General features: G+C 36.3%; 1 protein-coding gene across 5 annotated transcripts in view; it reads right to left on the reverse strand.

Moving 5' to 3' along the window:
• LOC131065617 (DNA topoisomerase 3-alpha) overlaps nucleotides 1-23,801 on the reverse strand; it is a 242,746-nt gene that overhangs the window by 48,496 nt on the left and 170,449 nt on the right. For 4 of the 5 annotated variants that reach the window (XR_009111439.2, XM_058000180.2, XM_058000179.2 and 1 more), the window contains 3 exons: nucleotides 6,973-7,011; nucleotides 4,464-4,542; nucleotides 4,231-4,302 (listed from right to left, as the gene is read on the reverse strand). Coding sequence is in view for 3 of the 5 variants with exons in the window: in XM_058000180.2 (XP_057856163.2) it covers nucleotides 4,231-4,302; nucleotides 4,464-4,542; nucleotides 6,973-7,011 (190 nt within the window). In the remaining 2 variants the exon portion in view is untranslated. The remainder of the gene's footprint in view (nucleotides 1-4,230; nucleotides 4,303-4,463; nucleotides 4,543-6,972; nucleotides 7,012-23,801) is intronic. The other variant, XR_009111440.2, reaches the window with a different exon arrangement.

The following is a 23,801-nucleotide window of genomic DNA, read 5'->3' on the forward strand; positions in this document are numbered from 1 at the left end:
CTTGGATATAGAATACATTTGCCCAAGCAAGAGTCCCTTTTCTTCTGTAGTGGTTCTAGTAAAGAAAAAGGATGGGACTATGCACATGGGAATAGATTACTGAGCTCTGAACCAAAAGATGATCAAAAACCACTATCCTATACCTAGGATTGATGAGCTCATAGATGAGTTACATGGAGTTGTCTACTTTTCCAAGATTGATATCAGATCAAGGTGCCATCAGATTAGAATGAGAGAGTCAGATATTGAGAAGACAACCTTTAGATGCCACTTTGGGCATTTTGAGTTTCTAGGCATGCCTTTTGGGTTGACTAATGCATCTGCTACCTTTCAATCCTGTATGAACAAGATATTTCAAAAGAAATTGAGGAAATTCGTGTTGATGTTTTTTGATGACATCCTCATCTATAGTAAGTCATGGGACTTGAGCATCTCAAGCACTTGGAGGAAGAGCTTAGCATTCTGGAGTCGGAGTCTTTATTTGCTAAGGAGTCCAATTGTGAATTTGGAATGACTGAGTTGCTTTACCTTCAACATGTAACAAATTCAATCGTATGCGGTAAAGCAACAAAGTCAGGACATTCTGAGATCTCTGAAGAATAACCTTCAACATGCATAGAATCAACAAAAAATATATGCTGATTAGTAGCATACGAAACACACTTTTGAGGTTGGTGACATGGTCTACTTGAGATTCCAACCTTACAAACAGTCCACTCTCAAGAAGAGTGGGGTAGGGAAGCTCAAGCCACATTTCTATGGACCTTTCAAAGTCATCAGAAGAATTGAAGAAGTGGCTTACGAGTTAGAACTACTAGCGAGCAGTAAAGTACATAATGTTTTCCATGTGTCACACCTCAAGAAGGCACTTAGACATAATGTAGTAGCTTCATCAGATTTGCCTCCATTGGATGAGGAGGGACAGTTGGTTTTGATTCCAGAGACTATCATTGATTTCAAGGAGTGCTCTTTGAGGAGAAGATCTACTAATAAATATTTGGTGAAGTGGAAGAATCTAACCATTGAGGATGCCACTTGGGAAGATGAGCAGATTTTGCAACATCCAGCCTTGCGTTTGCTTTAGGACAAGCAAACTTGGGGAGGGCAGATTGTAATGTCCCCTTTCCAGCAGTAGTCCTTTTAGATGACTTTGAGCCTATTCTAGATGCCCGTAGGCTAATCAGAGACAAAATTAGGTTCTTCCATCTTCTCGGAGGTTTTTAGAGGGTTGTTTGCAAGAGTCTGATATTTTGCTCTTTGTGTCTTTATGGGTTTTCAAAGAACTTCCAAATGGTGTGAAATGCATTTCCATCATAGGAGATTTCTAAACTTACTATTTTTAGTAATTTTTGACAACTACCCGGATTGTGCTTGAAAGGCGTTTGGAGTCACTATTTTTACCAATATGCTATTTTTAGTAAGTACTATTTTTAGCAATATGGTACAACACTTGATTTCTTTTCAACGGGTTGTTTGCAAGAGTCTGATATTTTGCTCTCTGTGTCTTTATGGGTTTTCAGAGAACTTCCAAATGGTGTGAAATGCATTTCCATCAAAGGAGATTTTTGAACCTAGTATTTTGAGTAATTTTCAACTACCCGGATTGTGCTTAAAAGGTGTTTGGAGTTACTATTTTTAGTAGTATGCTCGTTTTAGTAAGTACTATTTTTAACAGTATGGTACGACACTTGGTTTCTATTTCTGGCAATCTGGTCTAAGGGGTGGCTTATTCAGGTTTCTTGGAGTTCGTTTCTGGAAGGTAATAACTAAAGTGATTTTATAATTTCAAGTTGCTATTTGCCCCCCACTCCTATGCTCAACGACTTTTAATATGTTTTCAAAAGGTGTTCTCTTGTGGTTGTCCAAGTTGGGGATTATTAATTACTTTTATTAGGATATTTATGCACATGAAAAGGGTTGTCCAACTTGGAGGGAAAAAAGGAATTTGAAAAGCTAGGTTTTGAGCCTATAAATACAAGGTCTCTCCTCTTTTGGTATGCTATTATTTTGATAACGAAGTGTTGCTGAAATTTTTCGGAAACACTTTCTTTGGCATTGAGTGCCTCCTACCTTCTTCCAGTTTCAAATTTGAAAAATAACTCCTAGCTGATTGTGGCGTAGCTTCATCCAAAGGTTGCCACAGTTTGCTCTTAGTCTTTCAGTTTTGTGTGGATTCGATGTTTTCTAATTGGTCTATGAGTGATGTATGTTTGGTTTTTGCAGTGCAAAAATCCTATATGCTGATTCGACTTTATACTCATACCGATTGGAGGTTTGGTCCAATTTTTGTGGTTACTGGGCCATTCTTTCCTAGAGATCTGAGCGCTCCTATGCCCAAGGTTTCGTTATTTTTGATGAAGACACTGGTTTTTGCTGTTGGTCGTACCTTTTAGCTGTACCATCTTGCCAAGGCTGCATTGGGATTCATGCCATCTCCTTAGTTACTAATTTGGATCTTGGAATGATTGGGAGTTGGATGCCTAGCCCTTATGGTGTCTTTGCTTTCAGTTTGAGCTCATTTGGAGAAAAATTGAGGAAGTTATGAACATTTGAAGCTATCCGATGTTGCTGGTTGAAATAAATCAGTCTGTAGCTGTTGCATATCAGACTGGGTATCACAGCTCTCAACCCCTGATTTTCATTATAAATTATCAGCTTTGAGTTTAGGACTGATTCTCTATCTTCCTGAATCAAGTAGCAATGTTTTCACATGATGCTTCATTGATAGCTTTATTGTAATTCACTGTTATAGTAGTACTAAACAGTGTTAATTAATTTTCAGATTTTGAAGCTAATCATGTTACCCACTGAATAAGTGGAAGTGGCTAGTTTACCACCAATTTCTTATTCTATTACTTTCCAGCACTTGATATTAACACTACCGCTGAATAAGTGGTCGAGTTTAGTTTTTGTATTACCCGCTGAAAAGTGGAAGTGGCTGGTTATACCACCAGGTTCTATTCCCTTTCATTTTCCAGTATGTTTTTCCAGGTTGTTATCTAATACTCCCGCTGAACAAGTGGCTGAGTTTGATGGATTTTCTTATACTAACGTTAACAGGTGCAAATTCTTGTGTTTTAAACTGAAAAAAAAATAAAGGGGATATTTCATATTTGTACATGCATAACAGATGTTAAGGATTCCAATAAATGGTAGGCTGGTATAGATCTTGAAAATGAACTTGTTTCACTAAAATATAATCTTCATTCTTCTAATTGAAAAACTATTTTGTCATTTAACAATTTGTGTGATGTGTAATGACTCCTTAGATTGTGTTTTGTGAATAATTAAAAACTATCACAAACTACTGACTATGGTGGGGCTTGTAAGTGGAAATTATGGTCCTCCAAAGCATTCTTCCATGGGATATTTGAATCATGAGCTTCTTATCATCAGCTAGTAGCATACCTAAGCCTCAGGCCTTTTGTTGTACTTGTTATATATGCGCATTGACAATGAAAGTAATGATATTTCATTAGTTTGTGTTGACCATCCTGAATTCTCATTTCAACTCTAATGTCAAGAGGTTCTTAAATGAATATGATGAATGCATATATATGAATAATTTTAACTTCCTGAATTCTAAAAGTTTCCTTATTTATTAACTGTTATCCCTTGCTGTTCCCTCCACTTACCCCCCTCCCCTCTCCCTCCACCAGCTGCACCCCCAGCCCCATCCCCAAAGGCTTTCTGTCCCATCACCCCAGAAACACATTCTCGCATTTCCTGCCATCGCTGTCCCAGAAACACCATGGAACATAGCATACCACTACTCGGCATATTCATTGATCTTATAAAGTTCAATGCAATATATCTCATACTGGAAGATATAACATTTCAGTATCCTTCAATGAAGCAAAAAAATTATTAGTAGAGATTTTCTGAAAGATTTGTTGATTTTCTGATAGTTTGCATTGATACATTTTTAAAAACTTGATTTCAAAAATAAGATTATCAATCAAACCAAGGCAACGAATTTGGTTAAACTTATAGCCTTGTTACCATGTTACCATTCTATAAATATATTGACAGGAATCGTTTCATTCTTAATAAAGACAACTTTTCTCTCATGATTTGCTCCTCGAACCAGCTGATCACATTCAACTATAATATCAATTGAAATACTTATAAAAATGATATGCAAGTATCCTTTCAGTGGACATATTTTACTAGCAAATACAAATTACAACTATATTTGAAAACAACAGTTATTTGGAAAACAGTTTTTACCCAAATGTTCTGTGCTGTATTGGGCTGGTATTTCCATTCGTCGAAATTTAAACTGGATTTTGAAAATGTGGTCTGCACAAGGTAGTAGTTTTCAAAACTTTAAAGAACTCAAAATTGAAAAAATGTTATGATCTGACAGCATTGTTTAAAAATAAATCATGCTCTCTTGAGGTATCTGTGGTATGTAAAGAAAAAACCTAATGTTGAAATTATGATCTTTTCTAAGAAAATACCTGGCACGCAAGTGTTGCAAGATTGATTAGTCACTACAGCTTCAGATATTGCTCCTGGCAACCATACGACATTTCTACACTGGGAGAAATCATTACCAATACTCAGTAAAACTAGAGGCAAACTAATTCCTAGTATCAAATTCATGGAATTATATTCTAAATATCATGCACATCACTATAAACTTTGTACTTCACAGTGACAAGTAAATTTCTCTACTGTAGCTATTCTAGTAAAATAGGTATTCTATCTTTTCCCAAGGTTTAGTTTTAAACAACAAAATTTATTCACAGTTCTTGTCACTAACACTAGCTGAAAATGCAATAAGCAAACTACTTTCCCCATGCATTATATACTGGCAGAAAAATACGAGTTGTATTTGCTGCCAGATGCCTTGTATTATTAGAAATTGTGCTATTCAAGATCCAAGTCAGTGTTGCTTGTGCTTATTTTAGTTTTGTAGAATACCATTTTCCCTTGCATGAAGATAATTGGGGTAGGCCAATGAACTGAAATTGTTTTCTAAATAACAAATAAATCCATAAAAATAGATGGAACAATTTTACAATTTTTTTGCAGGCTAAAAGTAGAAATCAACTAAGTCAACTGGGCAATATTCCAAAAGAAGTTGAAAAACCAGCCAAAATCTGAAACCATTGTCTACATCAAAAGTCATATTCCAAGTAAGATTTTGCTCAGCACAGAAGAAATAAGCAGAAATATAACTGATTTTAAGAAGCCTCGATTTTTACTGAACTCTAACTTTAGCAAATCTTTACCAGTGCAGACGTTATTGGGACCTTGTATAAATCTGATTGAAAATGCATGTGTGGGTTGAAGTTGTAAAGGTCTTTTAAATCCGATTTAAAAGGTTGTATTGCCAAGGATAAAATTCGTCTAAAACTGCACAATAGGGTCTTGATTTCCCCCACAAAATACAAGGCAATGTTGAAATTCTGTTTTAAATTGTTATCCCCTTGCAATTTTTGCTCAAGAATGTATGAGCATTGATGAAATTTGCTTGAAAATGTATGACCAAGGTACATTGAAAATTCACGCAAGACAACATGAGATCTTCGTCATGTAATGCATGGGTGCATGAGATTTCTACTCAGCAATGCATACCCTAGATGAATTCCCACCTTGCATTTGACAATTTTGTGCATGCACCACTGAGATCTCCACCATGTAATGCAAGACAACATTCAAGTCAACATTCCTGATCAGAAATGCAAGGATGAGCAACATTTTGGAACAAATTCTATTAAAAATGCAACATTTTCAATCAGAAATGCAAGGTGGGCTTGCAATTCAAGGTGGAGTTTAATTTGATGCAAGCAATTTCTAATGGGATTACAAGCGATCTTACAATTTCAGGCATGCACACTCAAATCTTTAGACTTACACAAGACTTGATTTCACAATTTCAACCCTTGACTCACTGCTAGACTTGACAAGACCAAACCCATCATCTCATCTCTAGGGTTAGAGACCTCAAAATTATTTCCAAACCTAAACTAAAAAATCAAAACACTAAGCTACTGAGCGAAAAAGTGGGGGTCTGCATTTTCAATGGGGCGTGTGTGTTTACAACACAACACCATCTATGGTTATGATATCTCTTCAGTCGCCATAGGGCAGACTTAAGCCCAACAAACATCTTTAATCTTGTAAGTGGTTCTATTAACATTTGATTTCAATATTAATCAAAAATTCATAGAATTTCTATAGTAGGATATGGGTGTGTGTGGGGGCAGGGGTTTCAGTATCTAGTTTAATTGATTATCAGTTTTAAATGCTGTTATTCCAATATTGCAAGAAAAACACAACAAAACCAAAAAAATGTTAAAAAATCAGAGGGGGCTATTACAATGTTTGAGTTGGCTGGTGGTCTTGTTTGAAAAAAATTAAGTTTTGTTGATATTCTATCTAAAGGGTATTTATTTATAAATGGGGTCTGCTAGTTTATTGCAAACATACATTTCTATTTCTTAATGATTCAACATGGGACATAACCATATTTTGGGAGATAAATCTTATCATGAAATACAGCAACGTTATGAAGTTTTGATTCACCTTTTCTCATTAAATGATAATTAGAAAGGTGTTATGGCCACACAATGGCCTATAATGAAACTCTTGATAGATAAACAACAATTTGCAAAACCTGTTGTGTGTCTTGATTGTTAATAAAAGAAAACAAATTCTCATTCTCTACAAGAAATAAAAATACATTGACCACCAAATAATAATGAAAAACATGATATGTTGTGCACCATTCCAGGTGTGCCATATTTTATTATGCACTAGATATCTTTTCTATGAACACTGCAAATAGTAATGAATCAATACGCATATTGAACTCTTTTTATAGTTCCTATCAATGAGTTGTTCTTTCGAAAACATCGTTTTGGTGCTAATAAATGAACAAGGCCCCTATTTCTTGATATATGCATCCATATCAAATTATTTCTAGAATAAATATTTGGTTTCATAAGAGAATATACTTACAAGTGGAAAATTGAGGCATCCAACCATGAACTTTCCATCCTGACAAAAAAAATTTCACTTATCAATAAATATTCAACCAAGATTTCTACTCTAAAGTCTAAACCAAACTAGCTAAACACCTTCCTTTAAATTTATGCATTCAGTTTATTAAAAAGCTTCTTATAAAATAACTTCTTTAAAAATATAGAACAAAAAAAATTCAAACAATTGAATATGTTAAGGAACTTCTAATTTAGCCCAATATTTACTACAAATTTATAATCTACACAACTTTTGTAAAGCTGTCTATTAAGATTTTAAGTCACTTATTTTTAGTGTATTGCAGACAACTGAAGGGAATTTATAAAGATACGTGTTTTTATCTTTCTTTCTGATGGAAAATGCATGTTCTAGAAAGGAGAATAGCCAAATAGAATATATTAGAAACTCGTTATTTTCTTTTGAACTTTGAAAACCAAGGAATTATAATTGAAATGGTAATAAAAAATTATAATTTATAAATAATACCATACACTACCACATGAACATAACAGTCCCTAAGTTGGTGGAGGAAGCTTCCGACCCCCCTTTCCAATACCAGCTTAAAGTTGCAGCTATAAACACGGGGCTCCTAATTTACAAGAAAAGATTCATTTTAATCATGAAGCTGCATTTTTGTAATTCCACGTAACTGCCCTCAAAATCAAAAGAGGAACCTAAGTCCCTTCAATGGGATGCATCTTAATAGTGCAAATTCTTCATCGAGGTTTCTACATGTGAAAGTTAAAAATTTCAGTCTTGTCAAAATATTAGATCATTAAATTCTCTTCAATAATTTCTGTCTTTTAATGATGACCCTCTCAAATGTTCACTTAATTTTATAGAGGTAAATTAATTATAATTTACAAAAGATAAAGGGGAAAGAATGTTATGACTAAGCTAATATTCTCAGGTGAAAAGTACTATTTAAATACTCTAAAAAGCTTATTTTATAAATTTTTATCAACTTGTACCTTTTTCATGCGTCGCTCCATAAGCTTTTTACAGTACCTTTTACAAGTTGATAAAAATTTGTATCTTGAAAGAATTTGGTCATAGTATTGATAGTTGGAGGAAAGGGTACAAGTTGCTTGCTCCATATGACATGTGGGTTGTTGCTCCAAATGGCAAACACAAATACAAGTGCTAAAAACCATTCTCAAAGGCCAAAGAGGGTAGTGGTACAAATATGTATGCACCATATGTGTTTTATGGGTGACAAAATGAAGGAATAACACACTCATCAACTTTCTAAGGACTTTGAATGTTCAGATGGTATTTTTGAAATCTATAAACACCTTGAATAAGATAAAGAATGTGAGAAAACAAAGCATAATGCTAGAGGAGATTGTGTTAGTGGTGGACATGGAAAATGTGATACAACTTGTAACCAATAATGCAGCAACATACGTATTATATTAGAAGGCTTTCCTTTTGTAATTAAGTCACTCTAGTAACCAAGTCGTGTGTAGTAAGGTTAGTTATTAGTAGTATTTAGAATCTTATACAAGTGTCATATTTATTTATAGTTGGTTATATAATATATATCTCAAACTCTATATAAAGAGATTGACCTCTTTGTAATAGACAGCCAGCATTTAATAATATTATATTGTGCTATTAGCCCTTTTTCTTAATATGGTATTAGAGCAAAGGTTTTATCCTAGACATGTCACACAAAAAAATTGTGAAATTGTGGGTAGATCTGCAATCATCCCAAACAAGATTATAGACACCAGTTGCAGATTTTTCACAATCAAGCACATGAGATTTTTTAATAATCACCAATCACCACTATCATTGCTGAAATTTAAAAGGGATTGCCATGTCTTGCAGTTATGAACAGCAGGTCTGAACGTCCCTCTCAAACCATTCTCAGACCAAGAAACACGCTACATCAGTCCAGTTTATAAGGTACTTAAGTGGGTGATTTCATTGTATGTCTATTACATGTTTAGTATCATTTATGAATGGTTATTCATCAGAAAATCAATGCAACAGCAATTTTGAGAAAGCTGGTCATTCATCTCAATCTAGTAAATTCTACATTCCTACATTGTATGAGATTGATGACTTTATGTTGTGACTTAAATGTATATCTTAATGTAATGAAGTTTCAAACTAGTAATCTATCACACAAGAAAATTTCAATAAAAGTTATAACAAAATTGCAAATTATCATATCCTGAATTTATGACAGCAGCCAAATCTTCAATAGCATGCTCATTGGTATGTTAATGTTGTAATCTACCTTGGCACAAATTGGGAAGAATTAAAAAACTAGAGTGGTCATTACACTATTAGCCATAAATAAATTAATTTAGGCATTTTGGATTGCTACGACCTGAATTAAATCAGTTGCAGTCCCTATTTATCTGGCTGGAAGTGCAATATGAATATTTGGAATATACTTTTGAAGCTCCTTAGATGTGTGTCTGTGAAACTATTCAATCAAGCTTGGTTATTGCTACTATTCGCCCTAAATTTACACTTACTTATTACAGAATTTAAAATCTTAATTATGGTTAACTGCTGCTACAAGCCTAATATCAAATTCTAAATAATTTACTGATTTTAGCATAGGGTTTAGGAATTAAAATTTCAGTCTTTCATTCATATTAGCTGTCAATTTTTTTTTGAAAACTTCTTTATCTTGATCGCTGATTCCAGCCATATTTTCTTATGTTCAACTAGGAAACTAAAGTCAAATTTTTGCAATTACTTTCAGCTTGTTCCTCAATTATTTCCATGAACAAAAAAGTGCAAAAACAATAAAATATATTTTCTACAAAAATCCTATTAAGGGATATTACATCATACCAATTTAAATTTTAAATTGTATTCTTTAATTTCACTTTTCCTAAAATTATAATTACAAGACATCATTCAATTTCTTCAAGTTTTCATTTTAATTGTTAATTTAATTTGTTTGTAGGTGTTGGAGATTTTGGATAAGGTTTTATGCTTGACGGTTGGGGTGCAAAACCAAATGGGTTACATTTAAATTACAAGTTACTTAGAGTTTTTCGACTAAAGGTTGATGAGCTTCAACTGCAATTATATGAATTCTAATTGTAAATAAAAATCATATAATTCTTTCAATTTGTGTAGTATTATTAGCCCTAAATCTATGCTTGCTTATTGTAGAATTTATAGATCTTGATTCTGGTTAAATGCTTCTATAAGCCTAACACCAGATTCTGAAATAATTGACTGCTTTCTGCCTAGGGTTACGAATTAAAATTTCAGTACTTATCATTCATATTAGGTGTAAAAAAAAATTAATCTTCTTTCTCTTGCTCACTGATTCCAGCCATCTTTTCAAATGTTCTATTAAAAAACTAAAGTCAAATACATTCTAGATAGGGTTTAATTATATTTTTGCAATTGATTTTATTATTTACTTTCAAATTTTTTGTAATGTCCCCTTCTTACACCTGATCAGCTTTTCTTTCTGTTAGCCTATTTTTGGGTTCCCATACGCTATTCAGCATTGGTTAGCGGACTCATGGTTCTATGGAGAGCTCAGATTTTCAGTCTCAGTGGGTTTTGTCAGCAATGCTATTTTTAGTAAGTGCTATTTTGGGCACTTGGCATCCGCTTCAGCTCCAATTCTACTTCAATGTTAAGTGATCTCTTTTTTGATGCAATAAATGCAATGAGCCATACTCTCATAGCCTCATTCTTGAAGGCCTTTTCCAAAGGGCCTCTTTTATGGAAAAGAAGAGGGGTTCTCTTCTCAAGAAGATGGTGGCATGAAAGGATGTGAGCTAACCAATTGTATTAAGCCACTTGGAGCTTTCTACAATCATTTCTAGGAAAGAGGATGTTCTCTTACCTTTGATCTATTACTTACAATGTCGACCTCTTGTTCTTTAGAATATCCCATTATTTGTTCCTTTAGCAACCCTTTTTATTCAGCTTTGAACAAATTCTCATTCCCAAGCCAATACTAGTGCAAGGGTGAGCCTTCGTTCAACTATGTCAGCTCTTGTACCCATTCCCACATAGGCTACAATGCCCACAATAAACCCCAACACCAAGAAGTTTTTGAATCATGCTTGTATGTTGTCAAAGATATGATGCTACGTCAAATTTAAATGAGCCCTTTTGTAATGTCCCCTTTTCTCCGAGTGATCACCTAGAGGAGATTATTAGCCTATTTTATTCCCATAGGCTAATTATTTAAATTTTAATTAATTAGCAATTGGACATACTTTATTTTGTAAAGTGACTTTATAATAATGTCAATGACAAGTTATAAAGTAAAGTCACTTTTGAGGGGAAAAGTAATTTAAAAGAGAAATAAAGTAAAGTATTACTTTCGAAAAGGAAAAGTATTATAAAAGGAGGAAACGATTCATTCTTGAGTTGTTATTTTCAAAGAAACTTTTCCTTGAGAGCTTGAGAGCTTTAGCTTGCAGGTTCAATAAACCCTAGGACGGAAACCCTAAAGGTTTTGGCTATTTGGACGGAAACCCAGATTAGCCCACTTGGTGAATACATCTCATGATTCACAGTTGCACATCATTGATCAGTTTTCATGGAGATTTGATGATCTATCTCACAAATTTTCAGGGGGTTTGTTATTTTATAAATGGACGCATTTTGGGTATGTGTTACCTGATGGCATTAGGCATTTTCTGATTTGTAACAGCAGCATGGGTTTGTAAACAGCAATATGTAATGTCCCACTTTGCAATAGAATTTAATAATAAAATTAAAACATTAAATTAAAATATTAAATAATATAATTAAATATGATTAATTAAAAATTAATTAATTAAGTTAATGAAAAGTCAAAAGACATGAAGGGAAAAGTTGTGACTCCCTCAAAAATGAGATACAAAAGGGAGAAGAAAACCTCATTTGAGAGGGGGTGATAATTTGGAAATGAGAAGTGCAGATCTGATTTAAATAATAAGTGCAGATATGATTATCTTTCAAAGGGTGCTAATGGTGAAAGGGTATGTCTCTTGCCAAAGGGCATACATGATGAAGAGGTGTGACCTCTCCCTCAAATTGAGAGATGTAAAGGGAAGGAATCAAAAGCATCTAGTGACATCACCATTGATCAGATCAGATCAGATCAGAATTGTTATCAAGTTACAAGAAGTAACATTTGTGTTCTTGGTGGTATGCATGGGGATGTGCTTAATATGTATGCTTAGTATATGAAGCTTGATAAAGTTGTTATGCAGAATCTAGTAATAATATTGTGATAAATTGCAATATGTATGACAGTCATACTTAATTTCATATATATTTATAATACATGAAAAGTTAGTGTACTTATAGTCTAAATCATGTTATTACTGTCAGTATTTAAGAAGATGGGGATGAGATGTTCCGAAGAGGGGCAGTCTAAATCCAAGCAATAGGTTAAGTCCCAAGATAGGGTGGGGATCAGCGACCCATAAGCCTTGAGGGTATCGATACCAAGATAGGTAAGGGCTTGGATCTGTAAACTTTGAGGGAACCTATTGTAGTTGGTCTCTAAGCGCTTTGGTAACATAGGTAAACCCTTCTCCCTTAAAACTGAAGTAGTAACAGGGTCTGATATCTATATTAATAATGATATTAATTATCTAATGAGGAAAATAGATAAACACTTGTTAATAACTAATTGAAAAATATCAATCAATTTTAATATGTTGAAATAGATCAGGTGGGGGACATTACACAATACATTTCTATATCAAAAGAGTACCATTGGCTTATTTAGACTCTCTGTATTTTATTGATTGATTTCCTTGAAAATCTATATTGTTCATCTTGCATGTTCAATCTGCATGTTTGCATGTTGCAATATTACATTATGATGAAACAAAACATGAGCAAAAACGAAAAAACCCAAATCAGATTTGAAGCATTATCCAAGTCCAAGATATTTCACCTTTGCATGTGGTGCAACTAAACTAGAACTACAAGCCATTATGTATAAACATAACAAATAAAAAATTATAAATTTACGACCTTACAACTTGAAGAAAAAAAGGCATCATAACCCCTATATTATGTATAGGTTTAAAAAAATATTCAAAATTAAAAAATAAAAAATAAAACTAAAATCTTGAAAAAAACGCTTAAGCTTGCAAGTTGGAGAAAGAACTAAAAAACAAAAGTGAGCAGAAGTGGGATGGAGGATAAGCTTGAACCTATGTTCCATAGAGTTTATGGGACACTGATAACTGTTGGATTATTTGTCAATGATGTCAAAGGCTTATTTGAGTTTGATCATGAATTTTGGTTGAGCTCCCTGTGTGCTTGGTTGTTTGTTGGAGCTACTTGGTTGCTTGTGTAATTGAGTTGCGTATGCCTGCTTCAGCAACTTGAGTGTCTACATCAGCACCTTGCTTGTGTGCTTCCTTGTCTTATGTCAGCAGCTTTGTCAAATTGTTTGCCACATCATCAGTTGACTTAAACCTTTCTTTGGCTTCATCGAATATTTATTTTGACTCCGTGTATTTAAGGCTCCATTTTCTCTTTTCAAAGGATTGCCTTTTATTAAGGAAGTGTTTTTTTATTATGAGTGGGGCGGCTTCAAAATTTTGTTTAACAGTTCGTGGTATGGTGATTGGTGCCTTCTTGTCAGATGCATATCAAATTTCTTTCAGAATATTTTTTTCATAGCCGTGGAGGCTATTTTTTGGAGAAGACGTGTTTTTTTTAAATTTAATGGCATGCAGAGTTCATGTTTTCAGAAGCCGTTTCTGGAATGCATCGAACACAAATCATTAGATGACTGCTAACGTAGGTGGAAGGTGAGATTAATGTTTGGTTGTAGTGCGAATTTGATAAATGAGTTGTCCTTAATGTTTTTTATTCAATAAAAAAGTGACGTGATACATTCCTTGTGGAATTCAACTTTTCTCCTTTAATGATTTCTGGGCTGGTTGTATGAATTTAGAAGACAGATATTACTTATGAAAAAAGATTTTAAGAAACACATCTTTTCTGGAGGAGTGGGTTCAATAAGGGTATGCGTCGATATTCTCTATCGGCTGTTGAAGTATTTTAAAAACTACAAATTAACATGTTAACTGCTGTGTTATTCTTTGAACTAGGTAAATAAAGGTTCACTGGGCATACGCATGGGATGTGGAAGTATCATTTTTGAAAAAAGGGGAGGAGGTAGTTTTTGCGACTTGTAACGCATAGCATTTAACTTCAAAGACCCCAATATAACGAAGAGCAATCATTTTTGACAACAATTCAGACCCTTGAAGATATACGTTTTTTCTAACACTGGGAATATATTTTGTAGGTTATAATGCAATTGTGTGTGGGGTAGTGAAGAGGTGTTTCCTTTGAGCTAGCAACATGAAGATTACAGAAGGAGCTTGTTTCTGAAACAAACAGGGAGCTATGTGTGTGTGTTAAGTTTTGTGCTGAAGAAATATAGTGTTGAGCATGTGATGGACACTGGGATTGTTTTGATTCTGAATTTCTGAAAGTTGGTGTATTGGAGGGAGTTGGTGCTCTCTTTTCCATAGGGGTTGGTGATTCTGAAATATTGTGTTGACCACGTGACCCATTAATAAACAGAATTCATTACTTTCATTGTTAGTGTACATATACTATACAGATATTACAATAAAAAAACCCAATGGCTACGATTTTCAATTACAAAATACCAAAAACATAGAAAATTTGTGGCTGGCCCCCCAACTTTCAATCTCTAACTGAGAAAAAAAATTGGAGTAGCAATCTAAATCATTCCCACTATGAGGGACTTTCTCATCCAATGGTACCCCAATTAGCCCCTCCTATTCTCCTCATCAATTTGTGTGGCATCTTTGAGATCAACATCCCAATATGGAGTTTGATGATAGTCAAGATTATATTAATCCTAAAGTTGCAAGGCACTATGCACAATCACCAACTTCTCCAATAATCATGAGGTAAGCCTATTCCTCATGATAGGATGAATGAAACTGTATGTGAATTGATTCCAATGTAACAAAATTCAAAAGTTAAGAGCTAATTGTAGATGTGACTATGATATTGATGAATGGTCAATGTCTACTAGCAGTCCACCCATCCACGATAGTTGAGCAGCCAAACCTTATCCACGATTGCCTTGTGTCCTTTATCAACAAACTCACTATAGAATACTCTCGATAAAGGAGGCTAGTGCATATTTTATGTTGTTCAACAAGGGAAAATGAGGGACACACCATTTGCATCTAAACATTTGTTTGAGATGGAGAGAATGTGACACGAAATGGGATGGCATGGTGTAATGTCCCCTATTTAGCTAGTTCCTATTCTTGAGTGATTAGCCTATCATTTTGACCCTCGTAGGCGAATAATTGTGGACAGAGGGTATTCTGAGGCAGAGGTTTGGTTAATGGAGGTTCTTGTCTTCTCCAGAATTCAGTTGATTCAGTTTTGACTATCGTTTGGCATCATTTGGACTTCATTTGCTATACTTAACTATTTATAGTAAGTCAGAGGTTCATCGAGAAGGACCCTTTCTATTTCTAGCAGAGCATCTGGTCACATGGTGATTAGCAATGTTGACTCCTATTTCAAACATCATAGAAAAATAATGAGTATTTAAGGAGATATTAATGTTTTAATGGCTCATATTATAATTAAATAATTAATGCTGTCATTATAATATTATAGCTTAACATTATAACTTGAGGGTCAACTCATCATAAAGGGGGGGCATTTATTCAATTAAATATAGGGTCCAATATTAATTAAATGTTAAAAGATTTTCTAAGCATAAAATGAAATAAAATTTTAAATGTTATTAAAATGCTTTTTCCATGGAAATTGAACTTATGAGTATATAAGACTTCAAGCCAAAATCGATTTCATTCTATTGAGCCATTTTCTTCATTTCATGAATTATGAGGAGAAGCCAAGGGTTTCTGTCTGCAATCAGCCATATGAGAGCGAGAATTCTTTAGTGTAGCAGCCACTTGACGTGGTGAAATATCCAGTGAATTTGGCATACAGGAGAGCTTCATACAGAGGTTCTATTTAGGCAAATTGGAGGGGAATACAAAGAGTTTTTATCAGCAGATTGAAGAAGTTTAATAATCAAATTGGAGAGCAAGATTTGCACAGGCCTTTGCAGGGTCTTGACATTCCTTAGAAGGCCGTACAGCTGTTGTATATCCCAGTCGTACCTCATGTGATATATGTGCCCTAGGGTGGTGCAGGAGCACCTAGTCACTCTTATGCCTCATGAAGGCTTTATTGTAATGGTTTCTTTAAATGTGTCTTGTGGAGACATAATAAGGTCCCAAGGACCAATTGGAATACATACAATTTCATTTGCAAGGTCACACAATTCAATTTGTAAGGCTTTTAAGCCAGTCATCATATGTAGACCAACATGGGCCAAATGTGGTCAATCATGGTGAAAGTACTCCAAGTGGATGGAATTGATGTAATAAGTCCTTTTAGATCCATTTTAACATGTCTAGGGTGAGTATAGATGGTTTTGAATCATTTTGTTGAGTTTGAACAAAGTTGTCAACTTTTTGCAAAAGTTGCTATGCAACTTTCATAAAATTCTCATATTAATGAGCATTTATTTGTAACCAATGGTCACCTATTCAAAATCAGTCAGGAACAGTTGGAAATAGTTGAAAACAAGTTTAAATAGCCTCTTTTGGGTCCAGGCATGGTTGTTGGTGAGTTTTTGGTCGAAGAGAAAAAGAATAATACAAAATTAAAGCCTTGTTTCCAGATTTTTCTGTGTTTTTTGCTGCTATAATGTTCTTAACTCTCTTGTATGGTCAAATCAGGATATGTGACCAGTGCCATCTGAAAGCCGGTTGAATCACCTTTCTAAGGACACCAATTTTATAAGCTTTCATTAATATTTGAGTATTTTGTGAACGTTTTTCTAAAATCTGTCCTGAAACCCTACTTCCAAGGGTTTGATCAAAGAAATGTAAAAATCTCTCCATTCCACTGAGCGATATTCATCAAACTTGGTCGAATGGTAGGGATAGGTCTTGTAAAGATGGGTTTTTCTTCATTTTTGCAAGGACCAAGGTTGGATGCATCTTTGGAGCAATGAATGCCTAACATCTTATGTGTTAGGCCAAGGAAGTGTGGGTTTGAGTGAACCTGTGTTAAATCTGATTGTTTGGGTGCCCAAAAACTATTGAATTAGTGGTTTGGGGTTGTCGGATACCTGTCTATATCATTGTTTGAGTTGTGGAGTATAAAAATAAGGTACTTGCTTTGTAAAATAGGGCTAATTGGGGCTCTAGAGAAGTAGTAAAAGTCAATTTTTTATGCATACCCTCCAAAACACCCTAGGCTCATTATGAGATATGTTTTAGAAATCCAAAAAAGGGTATCCAAAAATAATTTCACAGTATTTATATCTAGTCTATATCAAAAGATATTCATGACTGTCCTAAAAGGGAGGGCTACTAGGAATTTGGGGTGGTTGTGAAGCATGTCATTATTCTACATGGCAAAGAACTTTGCCAATGCATGGGAAGGCTATGTTCCATTGTCCTAAGGTGTTTTAAAAGCCTGGCCTTGAGTCTCTCAATCATTTTTGGAGGTTGTCTCAAGTTTGGTGTAAACCGGGTTAAGATTGGGTTGCCTAGTGAATGGATCATTGAATCAAAGAACGAGTCATGCCTTGTGATCTTGCACTCTAAGTTTTTTTGTTGAGTTGAGATTCAATCCACCCTTGGGTCCTCTGCATTATGGGGTTAGTTCGATTTCAGCATTAGAGACCACCAAAAATTCTGAATAAATTAGCAGTGAACCACGGGGACGCGTCCCCCCCCTTTTTGGGCGCGTCCCCCCGTCAGAGACGTCTCGGGGACAGGGGGACAGGGACGCGACGTCCCCTGCCGTCCCGCCACCGCCACCCAAACGCCGTCGGGACGTGGAGACGTCCCCCGCGTCTCCCAGGGAGACGTGGAGACATCTGGGCGTCTCCTGGGAGACGCCTGGGCGTCTCCCCGTCCCTCAAGAGACGTTTGGAGACGTCCCTCAAGAGACGTCCAAGCGTCTCTCGAGCGACGGGGAGACGCCCAAGCGTCTCTCGCGTTCCCACGCGAAAAAAGACAGTTTTTTTATTTTTTTAAGTTTTTTTATAACATGTGCTTTTTGGGGGGGGTTAAGGGGTAACCCTAATTGGACGTGGGCCCCACCCTACCCCCCAAAACAATACAAAAGCATGTTTATTTTGGATTTCATTCTCATTTTGGAAAACTGATTTTTTTTCCAGCAACTTGAAGAGGAGGAAATACTTGAAGAAGATTGATTGAAGGGGTGAGAAAAGTGACTGCAAGCGTGATAGGAGCTAGAAGAAGCAAGAAGAAGAGGAAGAAGAAGATTCTTCTACATTTTGGAGAGATTTTTCAAGCACAAGGTAGGGTTTTTCAACTTCTTGTTTTTTTTTGTTTTACTTTTTGATTTTCATTGTTCTATGTCATTTTTGGTTTTTTTTTCCCTATTCATCTCAAGACTCAAAATGAGATTTGATGTTGAATCTTGAGGGCAAAATGATTCCCTCAAGATTCAACATCAAATCTCATTTTGAGATGAATAGGAAAAAAATTTAAAAATATATTGTTAAACAAGGCTGATTTTATTTTTATTTTTATTTTTATTTTGTGAAATTCAGTGTCAATTTGAAAATTTCACAATGAGCTCCCAAGGCACGAGTGAAGATAACATGGAAATCCATTCTCATAGTGAGAATGATTCAGAATATGAACCTGAAAATGAGGGGGGTGACCATGGGGCTGATCCTGGAGCCCAATCTAGTTCTATGGCAAGTGCACCAGCTAGTACAGGTTGCCCTTCAGAGTTGTTGGCACCATATGCTAGGGGTCATTTTGATCCTAAGTCTCCTCTAAAACAGTTTGCTTCACAAATATCAATACAACGCACTGCATCACATTCAAGTGGGGGAAAAAGGAAGTGGAAGTGCAATATTTGTGACAGAGAATGGTTTGGTAGCATTAGCAGGGTGAATGCACACTTTCTGTTTTGGAGAGGAAAAGGCGTGAAACATTGTAAGTTTTTGGAGGAACCCAAAAATATACAGTACAGAATTGAGTTTAACAGGCTTTGGGGGGTTCCAGATGACACAAATATTTCAATGCCAACTACTTTGTCTGCTAGGGCATCACTTCACGATAGCCAGAATGTGTCAGTGCCACATACTTCTCATGCTTCGCAAGCGGGAGGAATGATGTTTGGATCTCCATCTACTTCCACTTCTATTGCTGCCAGGGCTGGGAAACGTAGGTTGCATACACCACAGAGCAACCCCATTGCTGATATGTTTAATGTGCAGCTGAGAGATGAGATAGATGAATCCATTGGCAATTTCTTCTTTGCCAATGGCACATTTCATGTTACACGATCTCCTTATTATAGGAAGATGATGGATATGGTGGCCAAGGGAGGACCATCTTATGTGCCACCAGGGGAGACGAAAATGAGGACCTTGATCTTGGATAAAAGCTATTCCAAGATCAATATTTTGATGGAGAAGATGAAGGCATGTTGGGCGGCATCGGGGTGCAACATAGTTATGGATGGGTGGACGAACATTAGCCATCGTCCACTCATCAACGTCATGGTCACATGTGCAGAGGGCCCATACTTCCTTAGAGCAGTTGATTGTACAGGGCATCGTAAAGATGCTGATTTCCAGTTTCAGGTCCTCAGGGAGGCTATTGAGGAGGTTGGGCCACAAAATGTGGTCCAAGTAGTGACAGATGCAGCCTATGTGTGTAGAGCAGCAAGGAGACTCGTTGAGGCAGCCTATAGACACATTTGGTGGACCCCATGTTGTGTGCATGCCATGAACAATGCACTCAAGGACATGGGGAAGATTGACTGGATTAGAGGAGTGGTCACCGATGCGAGAGATGTGCAGATGTTTATCTGCAACCACCACACTTCACATGCACTCTTCAGGACTTCACGAAGAAGGAGTTCTTGAAACCAGTTGAGACTAGATATGCATCCTATTTCACTCTCTTGGAGAGAATGATTGAGTTGCAAGAGGCATTGCAACTCATGGTTATGACTAATGAGTGGAATAGGTGGGCTGAGGCCAAGACAGAGCAGGGGAGAAGGGTGAAGGAGATAGTGAAGAGTGATGTGTTTTGGACTGATGTGAAATACATTGTCTCCATCATTTCTCCAGTATTCCAGGTGATCAGATATGGGGATGGGGATGCACCTAACCTTGGAGAGGTGTATGAGTGCATTGACTCTATGCTTGACCAGATGAGGGTTGTTGTGCGAGTGAAGGACCCCTCTCTAGCATTCTACAATGAGCAAATCCGGCCTATCATTTAGAGTAGATGGGACAAGTTGAACACTCCTTTGCATATGGCTGCCTTTGCCTTGAATCCTAAGTGGTACAAGGCTAGACCAGGTAGAATGACACCGATTGAGGATGATGAGGTGAAGGCGGGTTTCTTTAGGTGCATAGAGAAGATGTTTGATTCCAGAGATGCCGGCACAATGCGCACTGAGTGGGGAAGATTTGCCACTCTTAGAGGTTATTCAGATGCGGCAAAGATGGATATAGACACTATGGCACAGGAGGACCCACTTTTGTGGTGGACTTGTCATGGCCCGAAATCTTTGACCACCACTCTAGCCATCCGTCTGCTATCCCAGGTTTCCAGTTCTTCAGCTACTGAGAGGAACTGGTCTACATATAGCTTCATCCACTCTCTTAAGAGGAACAGACTTACCTCTAAGAGAGAAGAGAAGCTTGTGGCTGTACACAGTGCTTTGCGTCTCATTGACCGCAAGACACTTATGTACAAGGAGAGTCCAGCGGCACGATGGGATGTAGAGCCAGAGGAGCCTTCACAGATTGATGAGGATGATCCTACCACTTCAGATGCAGGGCTAGTTGGTGTGAGCTTGAGGGACCTTGATCCTCAGGAGTCCAGCAGTTCCAGTGAGGAGGAGTTCGCAGATGATTAGAGGCCTCCATTAGCTACAGTTTGAGTTTTCACTTTTCAGTTTTGTCATTTTGTATTTGACTTGTCTCTTTTGTAATGCTATTGCTACACGTATTTGTATTTGGCTACTCATTGTAATGATGAATCATGTAATCATCTTTATTATTATAGACTTTGCAATGGCATCAGATATTCATATTTTTGTTTTCCTTTTTCGATATTCATATGATAGAAATGAGAAATCTCCAATTTGACAATTTCATTTGTCAAATTTTATTTACTTTTAGCAATTAGTTACGTATCAATAATCTAAGTAATCTTGGTATTTCCTATAGTTTCATTTGAAATCTAATTCTTATACTGTTATACTGTTATACATCTTTTCAAAACTAGTTTTTCAAGTACTATATGTATATATATGAGCACCAACACCCCACCACCCCCCCGCCGCCGTCCCCCCCGCCGTCCCCAAATTTAGGCCCTTGGTCCCCCCGTCCCGGAAACGCGTCCCCCTCGTCCCCCCGTCCCCAACGCCCGTGGAACACTGTAAATTAGAGAAGCATTGCTGGGAGGTTGGGAGTCTAGGCACCTCATCATTGAAGACGAGCAAGGTCATTAAGAGGAATCGATCCACCTATGTGGGCTGTCGTCATTTCCAGGTTTTCATATTCGATGATTATGTTGTAATATCTTCATGATTTCATGTTAGAATTGTCTGTTGTCTTAATCAGCATCATTAGCATTGTAAATGGAGGTAGTCTGCATCATCCTTGTAATCAGTTTTAGGCATTGAAGTAGATTTATTATCAGCATAAGGCTTGTATGCCAATTATTTGCTAAAATGCCTAATGGCTGTAGATGTATATTGGGAAGCATGATAAGTGTTTGTCTTTATGCCAACTAGCTGTACTAGTTAATTTCAGTCATTTACATGTATGTCAAAGATCTGAAACAGCTAGTATATCATTTCTATAACAACCTTACATTGTTAGAAGCATTCAATAACTTCATTTGCAGCCTATGAACTCAAAGAAGACAATCAGAAAACTTTTAACAGTGGCTCCAAATATTGTATGCCTAGTGTTTGATAATATTCCTTGAGCTTGATTGTGATTAGACTCTACAAGGGATATTACACATGGACAATGAAAAAATTGGTACAAATTTTTTTTTACCAATTCCCATGATCGCACATTTAATGTCCTTGCAATAGTGGTAGCCTTTCTCTTTCCTTTGATACAACCCTCTCTCCTTTGAGTCTCAACATGCTCAATATGGGTAGACATACTAGATTGCAAAGTCCCTATTGATACACTTTAACTTCTTCCTCACCCTCCATGAACAACCTAGACACCTTGGCCTTCTCAACTAGGGTTATTTTATAGCAACCCTTTACCTTGTGTCCACCTATCCACAAAAGATGACTATAAATCCTTAAGTAGCAGCACTTGTGATGTGGTTTCCAAATATGACAGTCATTGTCTCTTTCCCCACTAAATTCTTTTTTCTTGACTTTGTCAATAGGAGTTGCAAATGGAAAAAAGGTTTTTTGGGATTGAATGAACCCTTTGCATAAGTTTTTAAGTGAATGAAAGGGCATTCAAACAGGTTATTTCTCACTTCACCTACACAACTCCCACAGCTAGATGTGTTGATTTTATGATCAGACTGATAACAAAGAATAGAAAACAATAAACGCAATACACATAACACGGTAGTACCCTAGGAAAGCCTCCCTCTTGGAGGTGAAAAACCCAGCAACAATTATCTCAGTTTATATTAGATCAAACACAATAGCACAATCACAATATTCCCATGCTAGGGCAGACTTATCTGAAATGCTATGACCTTGACAATCCTTCAAATACAGATCTCTGTCACTGTAACTTCATTCGGCAGCACTGAAGGATGTTCGCTCAGCTTGGAATACAAGTTCGCCAGCCTTTAGACAGATTCAGGAACCCTAGGTGATTTGCCTAATCAAGAGATAATTCACTGATCTCTATCAGGAGTAATTCACTGCTTGTAATCAGAAGTAGATCGCTGCTTATAATCAGAAGTAGTTCGCTGCTAATTGTTTGATGAATTCACTGCACTTTGATCAGTCTGCCAGCCCTAGATAATTTGCCAATAAGGAGATAGTTCCCAGGTCTAGGATGATTGACATGCAGAAGTAAATTGCTGATTGCAGAGATAGGTAATTCGCTGATTGTTTATTGATTGTAGAATGATCACAAATCATCTTGTATATATATGAATTAATGCCTCCAATAGATCATAGTCGGCCTTGTAGTTTTGGCGCCCAGAATAGGATCAGACCTTTAATTACAAGTTACATATAGGTCGGCCCTAATTACAAGTTACATAATTGCACAAGGGGTTCGCCCATTTAGGGTCAGACCTAATTGCTTGACAAGTTACACAAGTTACATGCCGCCGCCCATGATTACATATTAAATTATCTCATCATTATGGCTAAGGCCGACAGGCCACTTAGCCATCAAACGTGCTAGGTCGGCCCCTAGAAGGCTCTGACCTAGCTATACATCAACAAGATGAACCCCCCATACCTTTATGGCATGTTACTTCAATCTCAGTCACTTCATTACCATAACCCTTACTATTGCTCATATTGCATTTTTCCCTTGAAAATACAAGAAGTGGAAACATAAGAAAGACAACCCCAAAAATATGAAAACTACTTATGCAGATTAACAATGGCTAGTAAACATATCTCAAATGATATAGTTTTGGGACTCTCTTGTCATCTTCCCGTTGCTGTTTTCTTTCTGTCTTTTTCTCACAAAATGAATAATGACAATATTGGATCTTTTTTTGGTTTTTAGGTACTAGTGTGTTTGTTTTAGATGCGGG

Source organism: Cryptomeria japonica, chromosome 7 (genome assembly GCF_030272615.1).
Source record: "Cryptomeria japonica chromosome 7, Sugi_1.0, whole genome shotgun sequence".
Classification (NCBI taxonomy): domain Eukaryota; kingdom Viridiplantae; phylum Streptophyta; class Pinopsida; order Cupressales; family Cupressaceae; genus Cryptomeria; species Cryptomeria japonica.